Here is a 12,810-nt window from a genome sequence, read left to right as displayed (position 1 = left end):
TCAAAATTAATGTAATGATTACTTTGAAATCTAACACAACACCATTTTATACTTAACTTTACATATAAATCTAATTACTATTATATTAAATTTCATACTACAGTGATGGTTTTAGTTTGATAGAAAGATTTAATATGTCACACAAACTGTATTTTCGAAATTCCGTCACCATTAATATTAATATCAAATTAAATTAAATTTAAAACGTTGGACATTACAACAGCATTAAAAACAAAACGTTGGATATTAATTAAATTAAAAACATAGAGCACTCGCCCCTAAGACCGATGGGTTGAATTACTAAAATGTAACCGTTATTTCTAAAATGTAGCCGTTGCACCGCCATAAACCCCTTTTCAACCTAGCCGATCCCCATTAAATACCCCACCATGTTAAGACCAACCACCTGTTACAAGCGCTCTGTGATTGAATTCAATCTGTCGATTTTAAAGTTCGCAGATTCATTCTGCATTTTCTGTTTTCGAAAACGTTGGTGGCATCTTTTCGATTTTGTGTTTGCTATTCGAAATTTGCTTTGCCAAAATGGCCACCGATAAGTGCGAAGATGTGATTGTTGTTTCTGAACCAAATGTGCCTGTTGATTCTCACATTGTGGAGATCCCTGCGGATGTTATGGATGGGAGCCCTTCTGATATTCCCTCACCACCTTCTCCTGCGAAGCACCCACAGCATCCATTAGAAGAAATCGCTGATAGCAGAGGCCATCTTCTGCTTTTGAAGTTGTGGCAGAGGGAAGAGGAAGTTATTGCCCGTCGCATTGAAGTGAAGGAATCAAGAATTGACAGCATCAAGAAAGAGATCTTCCACCTTGCTTGCTTGTATTTTGCCTTCCATGGGATCGTTCTCACCCTGCTCTTCACTGCAGCAACACAGGAGAATGCCCACACTTGTACTAGATGGTGGATTCCTTCTACGTTGTCCCTCATTACGTCTCTGGCTCTCATTTGTGCCATTCAGTACAAGATCATTCTCCAGGGAAAAGTTATGAAGATGCTTCAGTCAGATAGAAGCGATTCCAGGGCTCTGAGCAGATGTATTCAGGAGCTCAGAATGAAGGGCATAAGCTTTGATCTGTCCAGAGAACCTCAGACTACTAAGAAGATGAAAAGCTCCAGTGTGGAGACCAGATTCAGCCCTCTCAGATGGTGTTCTCGGTTCTCCCTTCCCCTTACCTTGACTATCACCTCGGGCATCATCCTCTGCTCATGCAAGTTCATTGCCTGTAGCTAGCCATGCATTACATTGCTCCATAACTACTTTCATGGCAGGCAAATCATTGCTTGAATTGCAGGGGATATCCCAAACAAGGCGGTAATGCGCCCCCGGGCTTTCCGGGACAGGTAATGAAACCTCCCCATTTGCATGTGAGGGAATTCGATGGCTGATCTTTGCTTCGGTGTGGAATTGCAGGGCGAAGACCACAGAAACAGAGGACAGGACTGAATATCTTCGATTCGGACCTCACTGAGCAATGCTCTGCTTTTATAAGCATTAAATCCACTCTGGTATGTTCTTACCCTATCCTCGGGCGTTTCATTTTCATTTTTTCCAAAGGCTATTATAAATAGGACAGCGCCGGTTATCTGTTTGGTTAGGGCACATCTGTTGTCTTTATTAGGAAGAATGTCATTGCGGATTGAATACGTAAAATACAAAGATAGGTTACAACATGGATTGAAATGTAACAGCTCAGTAACTGTGTGCACAACATCCTAGTATGGGAAGGAATTGAGATATTGATCTTCTATATTGAATTTCAGGGCTAAGCTACAGAGGAAGAAAGAAACAGAGGCGGGCGTCAATGCTCAAAACCCGAACTATCAGTACTCTGTTTCAAGTATCTAGTCCGCAAAGATATCGTGGATCTCCAAAGAAAATCTTCTCTGGCAAACAGGAGGGGTCGTTCTGTTGGTATGTATTAAATTTTAATCGGTTTTATCCTGCTCTTCTTATTTTTCTTCTTATTAATCAAAGTGCTGGCAAGTGGGTTCTTTCAATGCCTGAGAATACATTGCGTAAGGGCTATGAAAAATCATTACATGGGAAGTCCTGCAAATGCACATGCCATTTACAATTTGTTTAACGATTAGGAGAAGCTGCAGATTAGTCAGAATAGTTAGTTAGGGGTATTTTAGATTGAATAGTCAAAATATAGATGTCATTTACAGATTGCTTAACTATGAGGAGATGTCATTTAGAATTTGCTTAACGATTAGAAGAAGCTGCAGATTAGTCAAAATAGTTAGGTAGAGGGGTATTTTAGATTGAAAGGCAGAATATAGATGTCATTTACAGATTGCTTAACGATTAGGATAAGCCGCAGATTAGTCAGAATAGTAAGTTAGGTGGTATTTTAGATTGAACAGTCTGAATTTATAAGATAATTTAGAATTAGGTATCAAGTGGTAGAATAGACTGGGCAGGCTTGGATAGAGTAGGTTAGATGTAGGATGTGGTAGAATAGACTGGGCAGGCCTGGATAGAGTAGGTTAGGTGGTAGAATAGACTGGGCACGGTTGGATAGAGTAGGTTAGATGTAGGCTTATAGGATAGGGGGAAAGTCATGTGATGGGCAGCTTTGATGCACGAGTTCGAGCCTCGTTGACTTTGAACTAGGGTAATGTTGTGGAGATATTAGGTGTTTTCAGACCTTATATACAGAAACAGTAGTTGTGAAAGAAATTGAACTGTTCAAAATATAAAGATCAAAAGGGACACATAAAAGATAGATTGTTTACACCAACATGTCAATTGCTTCAAAAATTAAATCATCATTTTCTTGAAGAGTTGAATTGAACAATTTGGGATATTTTTCATGCCAAATTTACTCCCGTTTTTTGCTTTGCTGATTGTACTCTCTTGGATACTTCTTTATAATTCAGCGTGTTCATTCAGTACCATTTTTATCTACAAGCTGAATGCCATAAACGGAGTTTACCCAAACAAATTTAACCACCATGAAAGTTTTCCACGAGAAGAATTACAGACATGCAATACCAAATATCGAATCCAGAAACTTGATAAGAGCCTCTCTCGCAATTCTCTGCTCATTGGCGACAAACCTGTGTTACTTTAATCATTTTACCTTCCAAAATTCTAAAAAATCTTACATTTGCTAATTCTAAAAGAATCTTGAGCAACTTAGAAAGGGTTGAGTGACTTTCCAGTATTGGCTGCTAGAAATGAGTAAAATGCAGTTTAGTTTCGAATAAAATGTCATTTCCAATTTAGACCAATGTTTTAAAACTGTGACTCAGATTTGGAACCGGCCAAGGGTCGACTTCAACTCCAACTCGGTATTGACTCGGCCTAGTTGATTTCAGTGACTCAGTGGTTGTAAAAAAAACATTAAATAATTATAAAACATAATTTTAAAGATTTTCATTCATGTTTCCAAACAAAAAGCATTAGAATATAGAGAATACAACATATAATGAAAGTAGGCTCATGATATATCCATTGATTTCCCAAGACTCCTCACTTTGCACCAAAAACCAACTCCACAACTCTTTACAAACACCTGATAAATGCTCACACAAATGCAATGAGATAGCTGTGAGGAAATGTGCCGGGGTTAGGTAGTTTTTATAGGCTTGGGAGAGGTTAGATTGACAAGTAAAAAACCTAAAACCAAAAAATAACCAAGATTGGAGTCTGCTTTCCCTCCAAATTCCGCTGCTGACCGGGTTTCACTGTCTTGGCCGGTTTAAGTCAGACTCGGCCAAGCCGGCTGGTTTGTTACCAAACCAGCCGAGTCGGTGACAGGCTCAGCCGGTTTGGTAATAGACCGGCCTTTGGACCGGTTTTTGTACCGAGCCGGCCCGGACTGGAACTTCAAGAATTTTAAGGATCTGTGAGGTTCCAAAATTCTAAAAAATCTTACATTTGCCAATTCTAAAAAATCTTGAGCAACTTAGAAAGGGTTGAGTGACTTTCCATTATTGGCTCCTAGAAATGTGTAAAATGCAGTTTAGCTTTAGGAAACTTTAGTGTAACTTTTTCAATTTGCAATAAAGTCCATGAATTGTCTGTGAGAACTGTCTCTATAGCAACTTATCTTCATATTTTCTGTTAATTATGATTATTCTATAGAGAGATTAGATTCATATTTCATTAAGAAGGTGATGGAATATGAATTTATTCAAACATTTAGTGTACCCAATCCAACCCACTACTATTTGATTGTTTTTCACAATGTTTGAGATGGGATGGGTGGGAAGTGTTGGGTTTGAATGACTTGGAAAATGAGAAAAAGCAAGAGCAATAACCACAAGCTTTAACCCTTTGAAATGTTGCATTTCCTGTTTTCGTATTGAAACCCAATTTCAACTCCATCATACAAAACCCATGATTTGAGTTGCAACTTAAAAAACAGATTTAGATTAAGTGCAATACAAAAATAATGGATGGGGAAAGTGATCATATTGTCCAATCATCAATGTCCATGATTGCAATATTCCTTGTTTTCTTGACATAGAGACTTTGATTATATTTAATTTTGTTGTTGAAAACGCAAAATTTAAATGACTAGAAACCCAATTGAAACCCATTATCATAGAAAACCCATGATTTGAACAGAATTAGATTAAGTACAATACAAAAATAATGGATGGGAAAAGTGATCATATTGTCCAATCATCAATGCCCATGATTGTCAAAATTAAAGTTATATGCCTAGATTATCCTTGAAATCTGTCCAGAATGTCCCTGAAATCTGCCCAGAATGTCGTGGAGGCACGGAAGTCTCTGAGTCCCCAAAAAAAATTTAAGGTTGTTTCCTCCACAAGTCCCCGGAACACGGGGGCGCAGCAGGGTTTTAAGCTATGGAGTTTTTCATTTTTTCATAAATTTTTGTTAAATTTATTAACAAAATTTATCGATTTATATTTCCATTAATATTTTTTTTTTGTACATCGAGCTATAAAAATTTGCTCTTGCTCATAAAATTCTATAAGCTTGGAATATATTTGACTATTTCAAAACTCGTAGATTTGAGGCTTGAGGAACCCTGTGTAAGATGTTATTTGGTTGCATTACGGGAGATTTGTGATTTGAGGCTTGAGGAACCCTGTGTAAGATGTTATTTGGTTGCATTACGGGAGATTTGTGATTTGAGCCGACTAGACTTGAATTGAAGAGTGGTAGAAAGAATATTTCAATTACCTGCGGGATGTTGGCAATTTGACCTAATCACGAACAAGAATTAGAGGCAGGTATTGTACAGTAGAAGATGCTTCCGAGTAGTGATAAAATTTGACTCGCACGATTTTCTGTTCTGGACTATTACTAAAAACGATATGCGTTGACGGTTTTGTAAAAATATGCGACCCATGAATTTGATATGTTACGAAAGTTAACTATGCTTGTAATAAAATGACCATTAACGGACATGAAAAATGCCCTAGGAATTAGAGGCAGGTATTGTACAGTAGAAGATGCTTCCGAGTAGTGATAAAATTTGACTCGCACGATTTTCTGTTCTGGACTATTACTAAAAACGATATGCGTTGACGGTTTTGTAAAAATATGCGACCCATGAATTTGATATGTTACGAAAGTTAACTATGCTTGTAATAAAATGACCATTAACGGACATGAAAAATGCCCTAGGAAATTTATGAAAGGTGTCTACATTACAAATACGTCAGTATATTTATGAAAGGTGTCGACATTACAAATACGTCAGGATATTTATGAAAGGTGTCGACATTACAAATACGTCAGTATATTTATGAAAGGTGTTGCCTATTTCAAGGATCTGTGGGATGTTGGCAATTTGACTCCATCATTAACCGGAATTGGAGGAAGGTACTGTAGAGAAGAATATGCCTCGGAGAGTCTATGAAATTGGGCTAGCAGGATTTCCTGTTTAGTTAGGAACGCAGTGTTTGCTGAAAATGAGGAGCAATCAATAGAAATCAGAATATGCATTGACAGGTTTGTGAAAATGCCATCCATCATTTGACATCTCGAAAATTAACGAAGCTTGTAATTTGGTGGGCATTATGTTAGGACACTGCATCTGTGAGGAAAAAAATGTCCTAGGAAATTTATGAATATGCAAATTGAAGTGCCTAAATTTCTTTCGAAACCTGAAATTTCTAGTTTCAAAGTAACATGCGTCGGGTAAAAGATGACTCTGCTCCAGAAGACAGCTTCAAGGAAATTGAAGGTCCATTTAAGGAAAATGGCATTCTTGTTGCTGATGGTAGCATCGGTAGAGAAGTTATAAATAGCGGCATCCTCCTTCAATTGAGGGTGATCCCACCCAAAGAAACAAAGTATATTCATGGACATCTATGACTTTAACATCAGCATATGTCAGCTTAATAAAATAAGCTATAAAAACACTTCAAAATATATTCATAAAATATAATGTGGATTAAATAATATTTTTTTTAAATATTTATATATAAAATATCATTATCAAAACAAATCTAATATGCAGCCTTGCTAGCAGAACTCTAACATGTAAAAAGTAATTGATAGCACAGGTATAAAAATTCTCCTCATGTTTATGCATAAAGATCTTAATTTTTTTTAATTATTAGAACTTGTGATTTGCACGGTTCTATTTTTGTAAGCGACATTATAATAGTTTAGATGTTCTTTAAACTCTTTTTAATTATTAAAACTTATGATTTGCAAGGTTCCATTTTGTAAGCGACATTGAATTTAGGTTTCTATTTTAGCATATTAAAATAAATAAAATTATTAAAGTTTTCAAGTAGGAAGTTTTTTTTTTTTTTGATGTTACCTAAATTATTGAAAATCCCCAAGTGTTTAGAGGGTGGACCATCCATGAGGGTTTTGCTTTAGGGTTTTGTCGCTGGTCACCATGGCGGGGCGCGGAGGAGGGAGATCAGCTCCCTCCTACAGTCAAGTGGCTGCGGACAAAAGTAAGGGAGTTGGATCGCATCGCTTCAAGAAACCAACGGAGGAGGTAACAGAGGCTAAGAATACAGAAAAATCGGAAACTATCAGACCTTAAGGACAAGAAGAGAATCATGAGGAAGCTAGTAAGGAGAAGGGGATAGAGATTATCAGTTTGAAAGTTGCTCCTATGAGTACATCAGGGGTTTGTAGACCTAAGTCGACCACTATTCCTCGAGTCGTTTTAAGTGACCCAGCGCTGCAGGTACACAGAGACCACATGTCAGAGTATGCTATTATCTGTAAATTTATGGGGATTTGGCCGACGGAGAAGGCTTTGCAAGCATGGATAAGGAACCATTGGAAACCAAAGGTGAAAATTGACCTTCACCTTGGGTCCAAGGGCTTCTTCACGGTGGTGTTTACAAGCTAGGGCATTTTATAAAGATCTCAGATGCTACTCTAAGAGGCAAATACGCACAGATATGCGTGGAAATGGACTTATCTGGGCCACTTCCAGATGCAATCATTTTAGAAGTGTATGATGAGGAACACATCCCATTTAGGTGTTGTAAGTGCCATGAGCACGGGCACCTATACAGGCACTGCCCATTTAACAAGCTGGAGAGCAATACGAAAGCCACTACAGGCAAGGATCTCGAAAGTTTTACTAAGGTTGGGGGTAAAGGGAAAGGAAGCAAGCAGTACCAAAAGAAAATTAATGAAGACGAAGGCGAAAACAACGGGACAAACCAACAATTGGAGAATATTCCCACTGAGAAGGAAAGGGATACTAATATGGAGGATATACCAGAAAACAACAAACAAAAGGATGATATGCCGAGCATTATGGAGCTTAGTAAGGACCACGAGATGACCCCAAGTGAGGCTGGAAGGGAAGACCATGAACTGTAGGAGATTCTAGAGGGGGAGAATTTACATCTAGAAAAGTTTCTGGAGCAGGGAATCACCAAAGGGGTAGACTCTGCCAAAAGAGGAGTTTGACAGGGTTCAACAGCTCTTCCTCTGGAGATCACAAATGAAGTGTTCTGGAGTCAAAAGAAACTATGTTAGCCAGGAGAATATGGGAGTGAAAACGATGGAGGATACACCGATGCATTCTTCCAAGAACTCGAGTAGGAAAGAGGAAGAAAAACACAGAATGAGCTGCGGACCGAATGTGGGAAACTTATGATTAACTCAGGTAAGATGAGGGATCTTACCAGTTACTCCTTTACAAACCTTTCTTAATGAAGTTTACAACAAAGAACTCTTAGCAGTAGAATGAAAGAAGAAAAATCAGATATGGTTTTTATTCAGGAAACAAAATGTTCGATGGACAAGATCAAAGAGATACACAACAAACTTGGAGTCTAGAGGTTAAAGCGGATAACTCGGCAGGTGGGATTCTTACTCTATGGGATCCTCAAAAACTTGGAATCTTGGATGCTAAAGCTTCTAGGAACTATCTATCGCTGGTGATTCAACCTTTGGGTGATAAGGAGATCTACATGATCACTAACGTCTATGGTCCTCAAAAATTAGGAGACAAACTTAAGCTTCTCACCTCCCTTGAGAAGCTGAGAGAGAGATGTCCTGATATGCCCTGGATTCTGGCTGGGGATTTCAATATGATCAGATCTCTTACAGAGAAAAAAGGTGGTACCAGAAAACTAGGAAGAGATTCCATTGCCTTCTAGAACTTCATGAATAACATGGGGCTAGTGGACATCGAAACAGTAAATGGCACTTTTACTTGGAATAATAAGAGGGGAGGGGCTTTTCAAGTCGCCTCTAAACTAGATAGGTTCATAATCTTAGAGGAAATCTTTCTCAAAGGCCTTGATATGTTAGCTTCAGTCCTTCCCTTTGGAGGCTTGGACCACTGGCCTGTCCAGCTTGAAGCTACTTCTATGGGTACACCGAGGAACAGACCTTTTAGGTTTGAAAACGTGTGGCTCTCTCACCCTGACTTCACCAGCAGTATTGGTAAATGGTGGGCGGAAGATATGCCCGTTCAAGTCACTAAAATGTTCATGTTGCAGCAGAGACTTAAACACATCAAATCTAGGCAACAAAAAAAGAGTTTGGTAATATTTTTAAAGCCAAAAGAGAAGTTGAGCAGAAACTCCAGGAGATTAATCAGATCATCATCTTAGAAGGTTTTACCGAGAAACGGAAAATTGAGGCTGACTCTCTTCAGAAGGAATAGGACGATCAATGCATGCAAGAGGAGATTTTCTGGAGACAGAAATCGAGGGTGAAGTGGATTAGAGAAGGAGAAAGAAACACTAAGTTTTTTCATCGATCAACCTTGGATCACAGATCTCATAACAAAATTTCAAAACTTAAAGATTCTCAAGGGAAAGAGCTTGTCTCTCACAAAGAAATGGAATTTTTCCTAGTTCAACACTTCCTTAGCATAGTAGAGGAACCTCTCGTTGACAAATCTCGGTTCATTAACGAATTCACCAAGTTCATTCTTAATCTTGTAACCAGGGAAGACAACCACAATCTTAACAGGCCAGTGTCTGAAGAGGAGGTTAGTGAAGTTATCAATGAGATGCAAAATTGGAAAGCTCCTGGCCCTGATGGCTTCAACGTGGACTTCTTCAAAGCTTGCTGAAAAACAGTCAAACAAAATATCCTTGATGTTGTGGAAGATTCTAGAAGATCCAAAACTGTTTTGAAAGCTCTTAATGCCTCTTTCATAGCTTTGATTCCAAAGTAGGAAAAAGCTATGACACGACACAGATTCAGACCCATAGCCTTATGTAATGTGGTGTACAAAATTATTTCCAAAGTGATCGCTAATAGACTCCAGCCTCTTCTTCCTGCTCCCGTCTCAGAGGAACAAATTGGATTTGTGGAAGGAAGACAGATTCTCAACAACATCATACAAGCTTACGAGCTGGTATGATCATGCAGCTTGACCTAGCGAAAGCATATGATAAGCTAAGCTGGTCTTACATCAGGGTAGTGCTAAGAGCTTATGGCTTCGACCACAACTGGATAAGATGGGTTATGGCCCATGTATCCACGGCCAGCTTCTCCATTTTGCGTAACAACTCTCCCTCTAGAACCTTTATGCCTTCTAGTGGTCTCAGACAAGGGGATCCACTCTCCCCCTTCCTCTTTGTTCTCATGATGGAAGGGCTACGATCAATATGGCAAATTCTGAAGGAAAAATCCAGGGTCTGAAACTATCTTCGGATGGTGCTGCTTCTACTCATCAACAATTTGTTGATGACACAATGTTGCAGGGCATTCCTACGGTCAAGGAAGCCAGAGCCTTCAAAGAAATCCTGAACGACTTTGCATTGGCCGCTGGTATAGAGGTAAGCCTTGACAAATCAAAGGTGTTCTTTTTTAACATTGACATTGCTATTCAGAGGAACCTCACCAGAATTCTTGGGTTTCAAAGGGATCAGTTACCTTCTAAGTACCTTGGAATGCCTCTTATTGACAAACCTCTGAGCAAGGGAGTGTGGGAGCCGGTAACTAATAAACTTTAGGACAAAGTTAGGAAATGGACCTGCAGGTCTTTGAATATGGCGGGGCGTCTTGTGCTTACTAAGGCTATCCTGCAGGCTATACCCATTTTCATGTTTTCAGCTCTTCCTGCTCCTAAAGGAGTTATGCAACAAATCAGGAGTATTCAACGAGATTTTCTTTGGGGCAAAGGGGAAGAGAGAAAGATGTGGGCTACATGGTGGTTTGGGGCTACATGACCTTGAAATCCTCAGCAGAGTTTCAGGAGCCAAACTTTGGTGGAGGTGGCTCAAGGAATCGACCACCCCTTGGGCCAAGCTTTGGAAGCAGAAATATGCAAATAATTGGCAGGAGAGGGATCATATCCGAATGTCAGGGCTCATCAAGGGCTCCCACATTTGGAACCTTGCTTGGGAGAATAAAGCCATTGTCCAGAAGCATAGTTTCTGGGAGATCCGAGATGGGAACCTTGCACAGTTTTGGGAGGATAACTGGCAGCAGGAACCAAATTTGTTTAGGAAAGGACTAACTGCTCTAAAAAATGACACTGACAACAAAGGTTTACTTATGGTAAGTGACTTCTGGGATCAGGTAAGGAACAATGGTAAATGGAGAATGTGGAAGGATCTTGGTTATAATGAAGAGAGTCCTTTGAAGGCCTAGGCAGAGTCTCTTGTTCTTGACTTAGACTAGAGGAAGATTTTGGTGTCATCCTTTGTCTGACCAACTGAGATGGGATCGAAACACTGAAGGCACCTTCAACCTCAAAGAAGCTAAACGCATGGTTGTAGGTATCGATTATCCAAACCCTGATCAAGTTTGGAATAACCTTTCGCAGAACTCGCAATGGATGAAAATCAAGTTGTTTATGTGGTTAGTTCACGAAAAGAAAATTCTCACATGGGAGAATCTTCTGAAAAGGGGCTTTGTTGGCCCATCCAAATGCCATCTATGTGGCTTACAGGAGGAGCATCACCAGCACTTTGAAGATTTGGAGGAAAGACGTCTCAGGTAATGAAATCATTGACAAGGCTTGGACTCTAGTTCCAGGCTTTATCATCTGGGATGTCTGGAAAGAACGCAATGGCAGGATTTTCAAGAACAAAACAAGCTCGACCCAGAACATCATTGTCCAAATTTTACGACAGCTCAAAGATACAATACGAGCCCTTATGTGGAAAATTCCAGAGGAGCCTTTATGTGCTCCAAGATGCTCGCATACTACTGTAGTTGGGTCTCCATTCTCTGGTTCCCCAAGGCACTGTCAAGGGTGTGAGAAAAACATCTGTTGGTAAAGATATCTAGCAACCTCCTCATGTTTTTTTGAAATTCAATATAGACGGGACCTCTAAGGGAAACCTAGGGATGGCTGGATTTGGCGGCGTCATAAGAGATGAGCAGGGGCACATAAAGGATATCTTTCACAATCATTTGGGGACTGCCACTAATAACATGGCGGAGCTCATGGCCTTAGAGCAGTGCCTGGAAATCCTGATGGAGTCAAATTTACACAACGCCATCATTGAAGCTGACTCTGAATTGGTCATTAATGCGGCCAAGAAAATGTGTAATGGAACGGCACTTGGAAAAGTGTTGAAACATTGGATGCTCTTGCAGGTCTTTCAGCGTATTCATTCCCACTTGCGAACCTTGAGAACCGTCAGCTTTGTTCATGTGCGAAGAAAAGCCAATATGTTAGCTGATCGTCTGGCGAATGAAGGGGTGCTATGTAAGGAAAGCTATATTCGGTACGACTGGGAGTCTATACCCTCTAGTAAATTGCGTGATGATTGTCAACGACAGGCAGCCAAAGACATGGCGTACCTCCAGACCATGAATAATGAGCAAGAGGAAGACTAGCGAGAGTTGAAGGAACAACAAAAACTTGAAGTGAAGATGAGGACGAAGAGGTGAGGTAACAATGCACAGGAGTCGTTAGATCATGTAAGATCAACGGACATAAATGGTGGAAAAGATTAGCGGGAGTAGGAGAGGGCGGAAGTCCTTGAGCCTGGTTGAAGTGCCGCAATAAATCTTGACCGTCGATCTTATTTCCAAATGCTGATGTCACAAGTAACTACGAGGGTTCAACTATTTGTAACCCGCGTGCTAGTTGAAAGGTCGCAAACCGTAGGATTTAAGTGCCTCTGCTATCGAATGGATATTGGGTTTTAAAGTGGTTGGAGGTTAAGTCTAAGAGCGGACCTGAAGTTTTATAGACCAAGGTTTATAATCTATATCGGCTCCGGGAAGCGGTTAAGTGTCGCGCAAGTTCCCGATGCGATGTTGCGACAACCGTCGGATCAAGAACCAGATTGATGGCGGAGATTTAATCACAAATCACATTCAGTAAAGAGTCTGGTCAGCGATAAACCCAGATTTGCGATATTGCGATGAGTCGAGGTTTGTGATGTTGTGATGGAC

At 39.9% G+C, this 12,810-nt stretch overlaps 1 protein-coding gene across 1 annotated transcript in view; it reads left to right on the top strand.

Annotated features, from left to right (window-relative positions):
- The first annotated feature begins 419 nt into the window (after window positions 1-419).
- Window positions 420-12,810, top strand: part of LOC149170098 (uncharacterized) — a 28,789-nt gene continuing 16,398 nt past the window's right edge. The window contains exons 1-2 of the mRNA XM_089427249.1: window positions 420-1,526; window positions 1,782-1,932. Coding sequence (XP_089283375.1) covers window positions 544-1,251 — 708 coding nt within the window. The 5' untranslated portion in view covers window positions 420-543 and the 3' untranslated portion in view covers window positions 1,252-1,526; window positions 1,782-1,932. The remainder of the gene's footprint in view (window positions 1,527-1,781; window positions 1,933-12,810) is intronic.

Source organism: Pinus tabuliformis, chromosome 4_2, assembly GCF_031772625.1.
Source record: "Pinus tabuliformis cultivar Carrire ecotype Pingquan chromosome 4_2, CPIR1, whole genome shotgun sequence".
NCBI classification, from domain to species: Eukaryota; Viridiplantae; Streptophyta; class Pinopsida; order Pinales; family Pinaceae; genus Pinus; species Pinus tabuliformis.
This window is presented reverse-complemented; position numbering and strand designations above follow the sequence as displayed.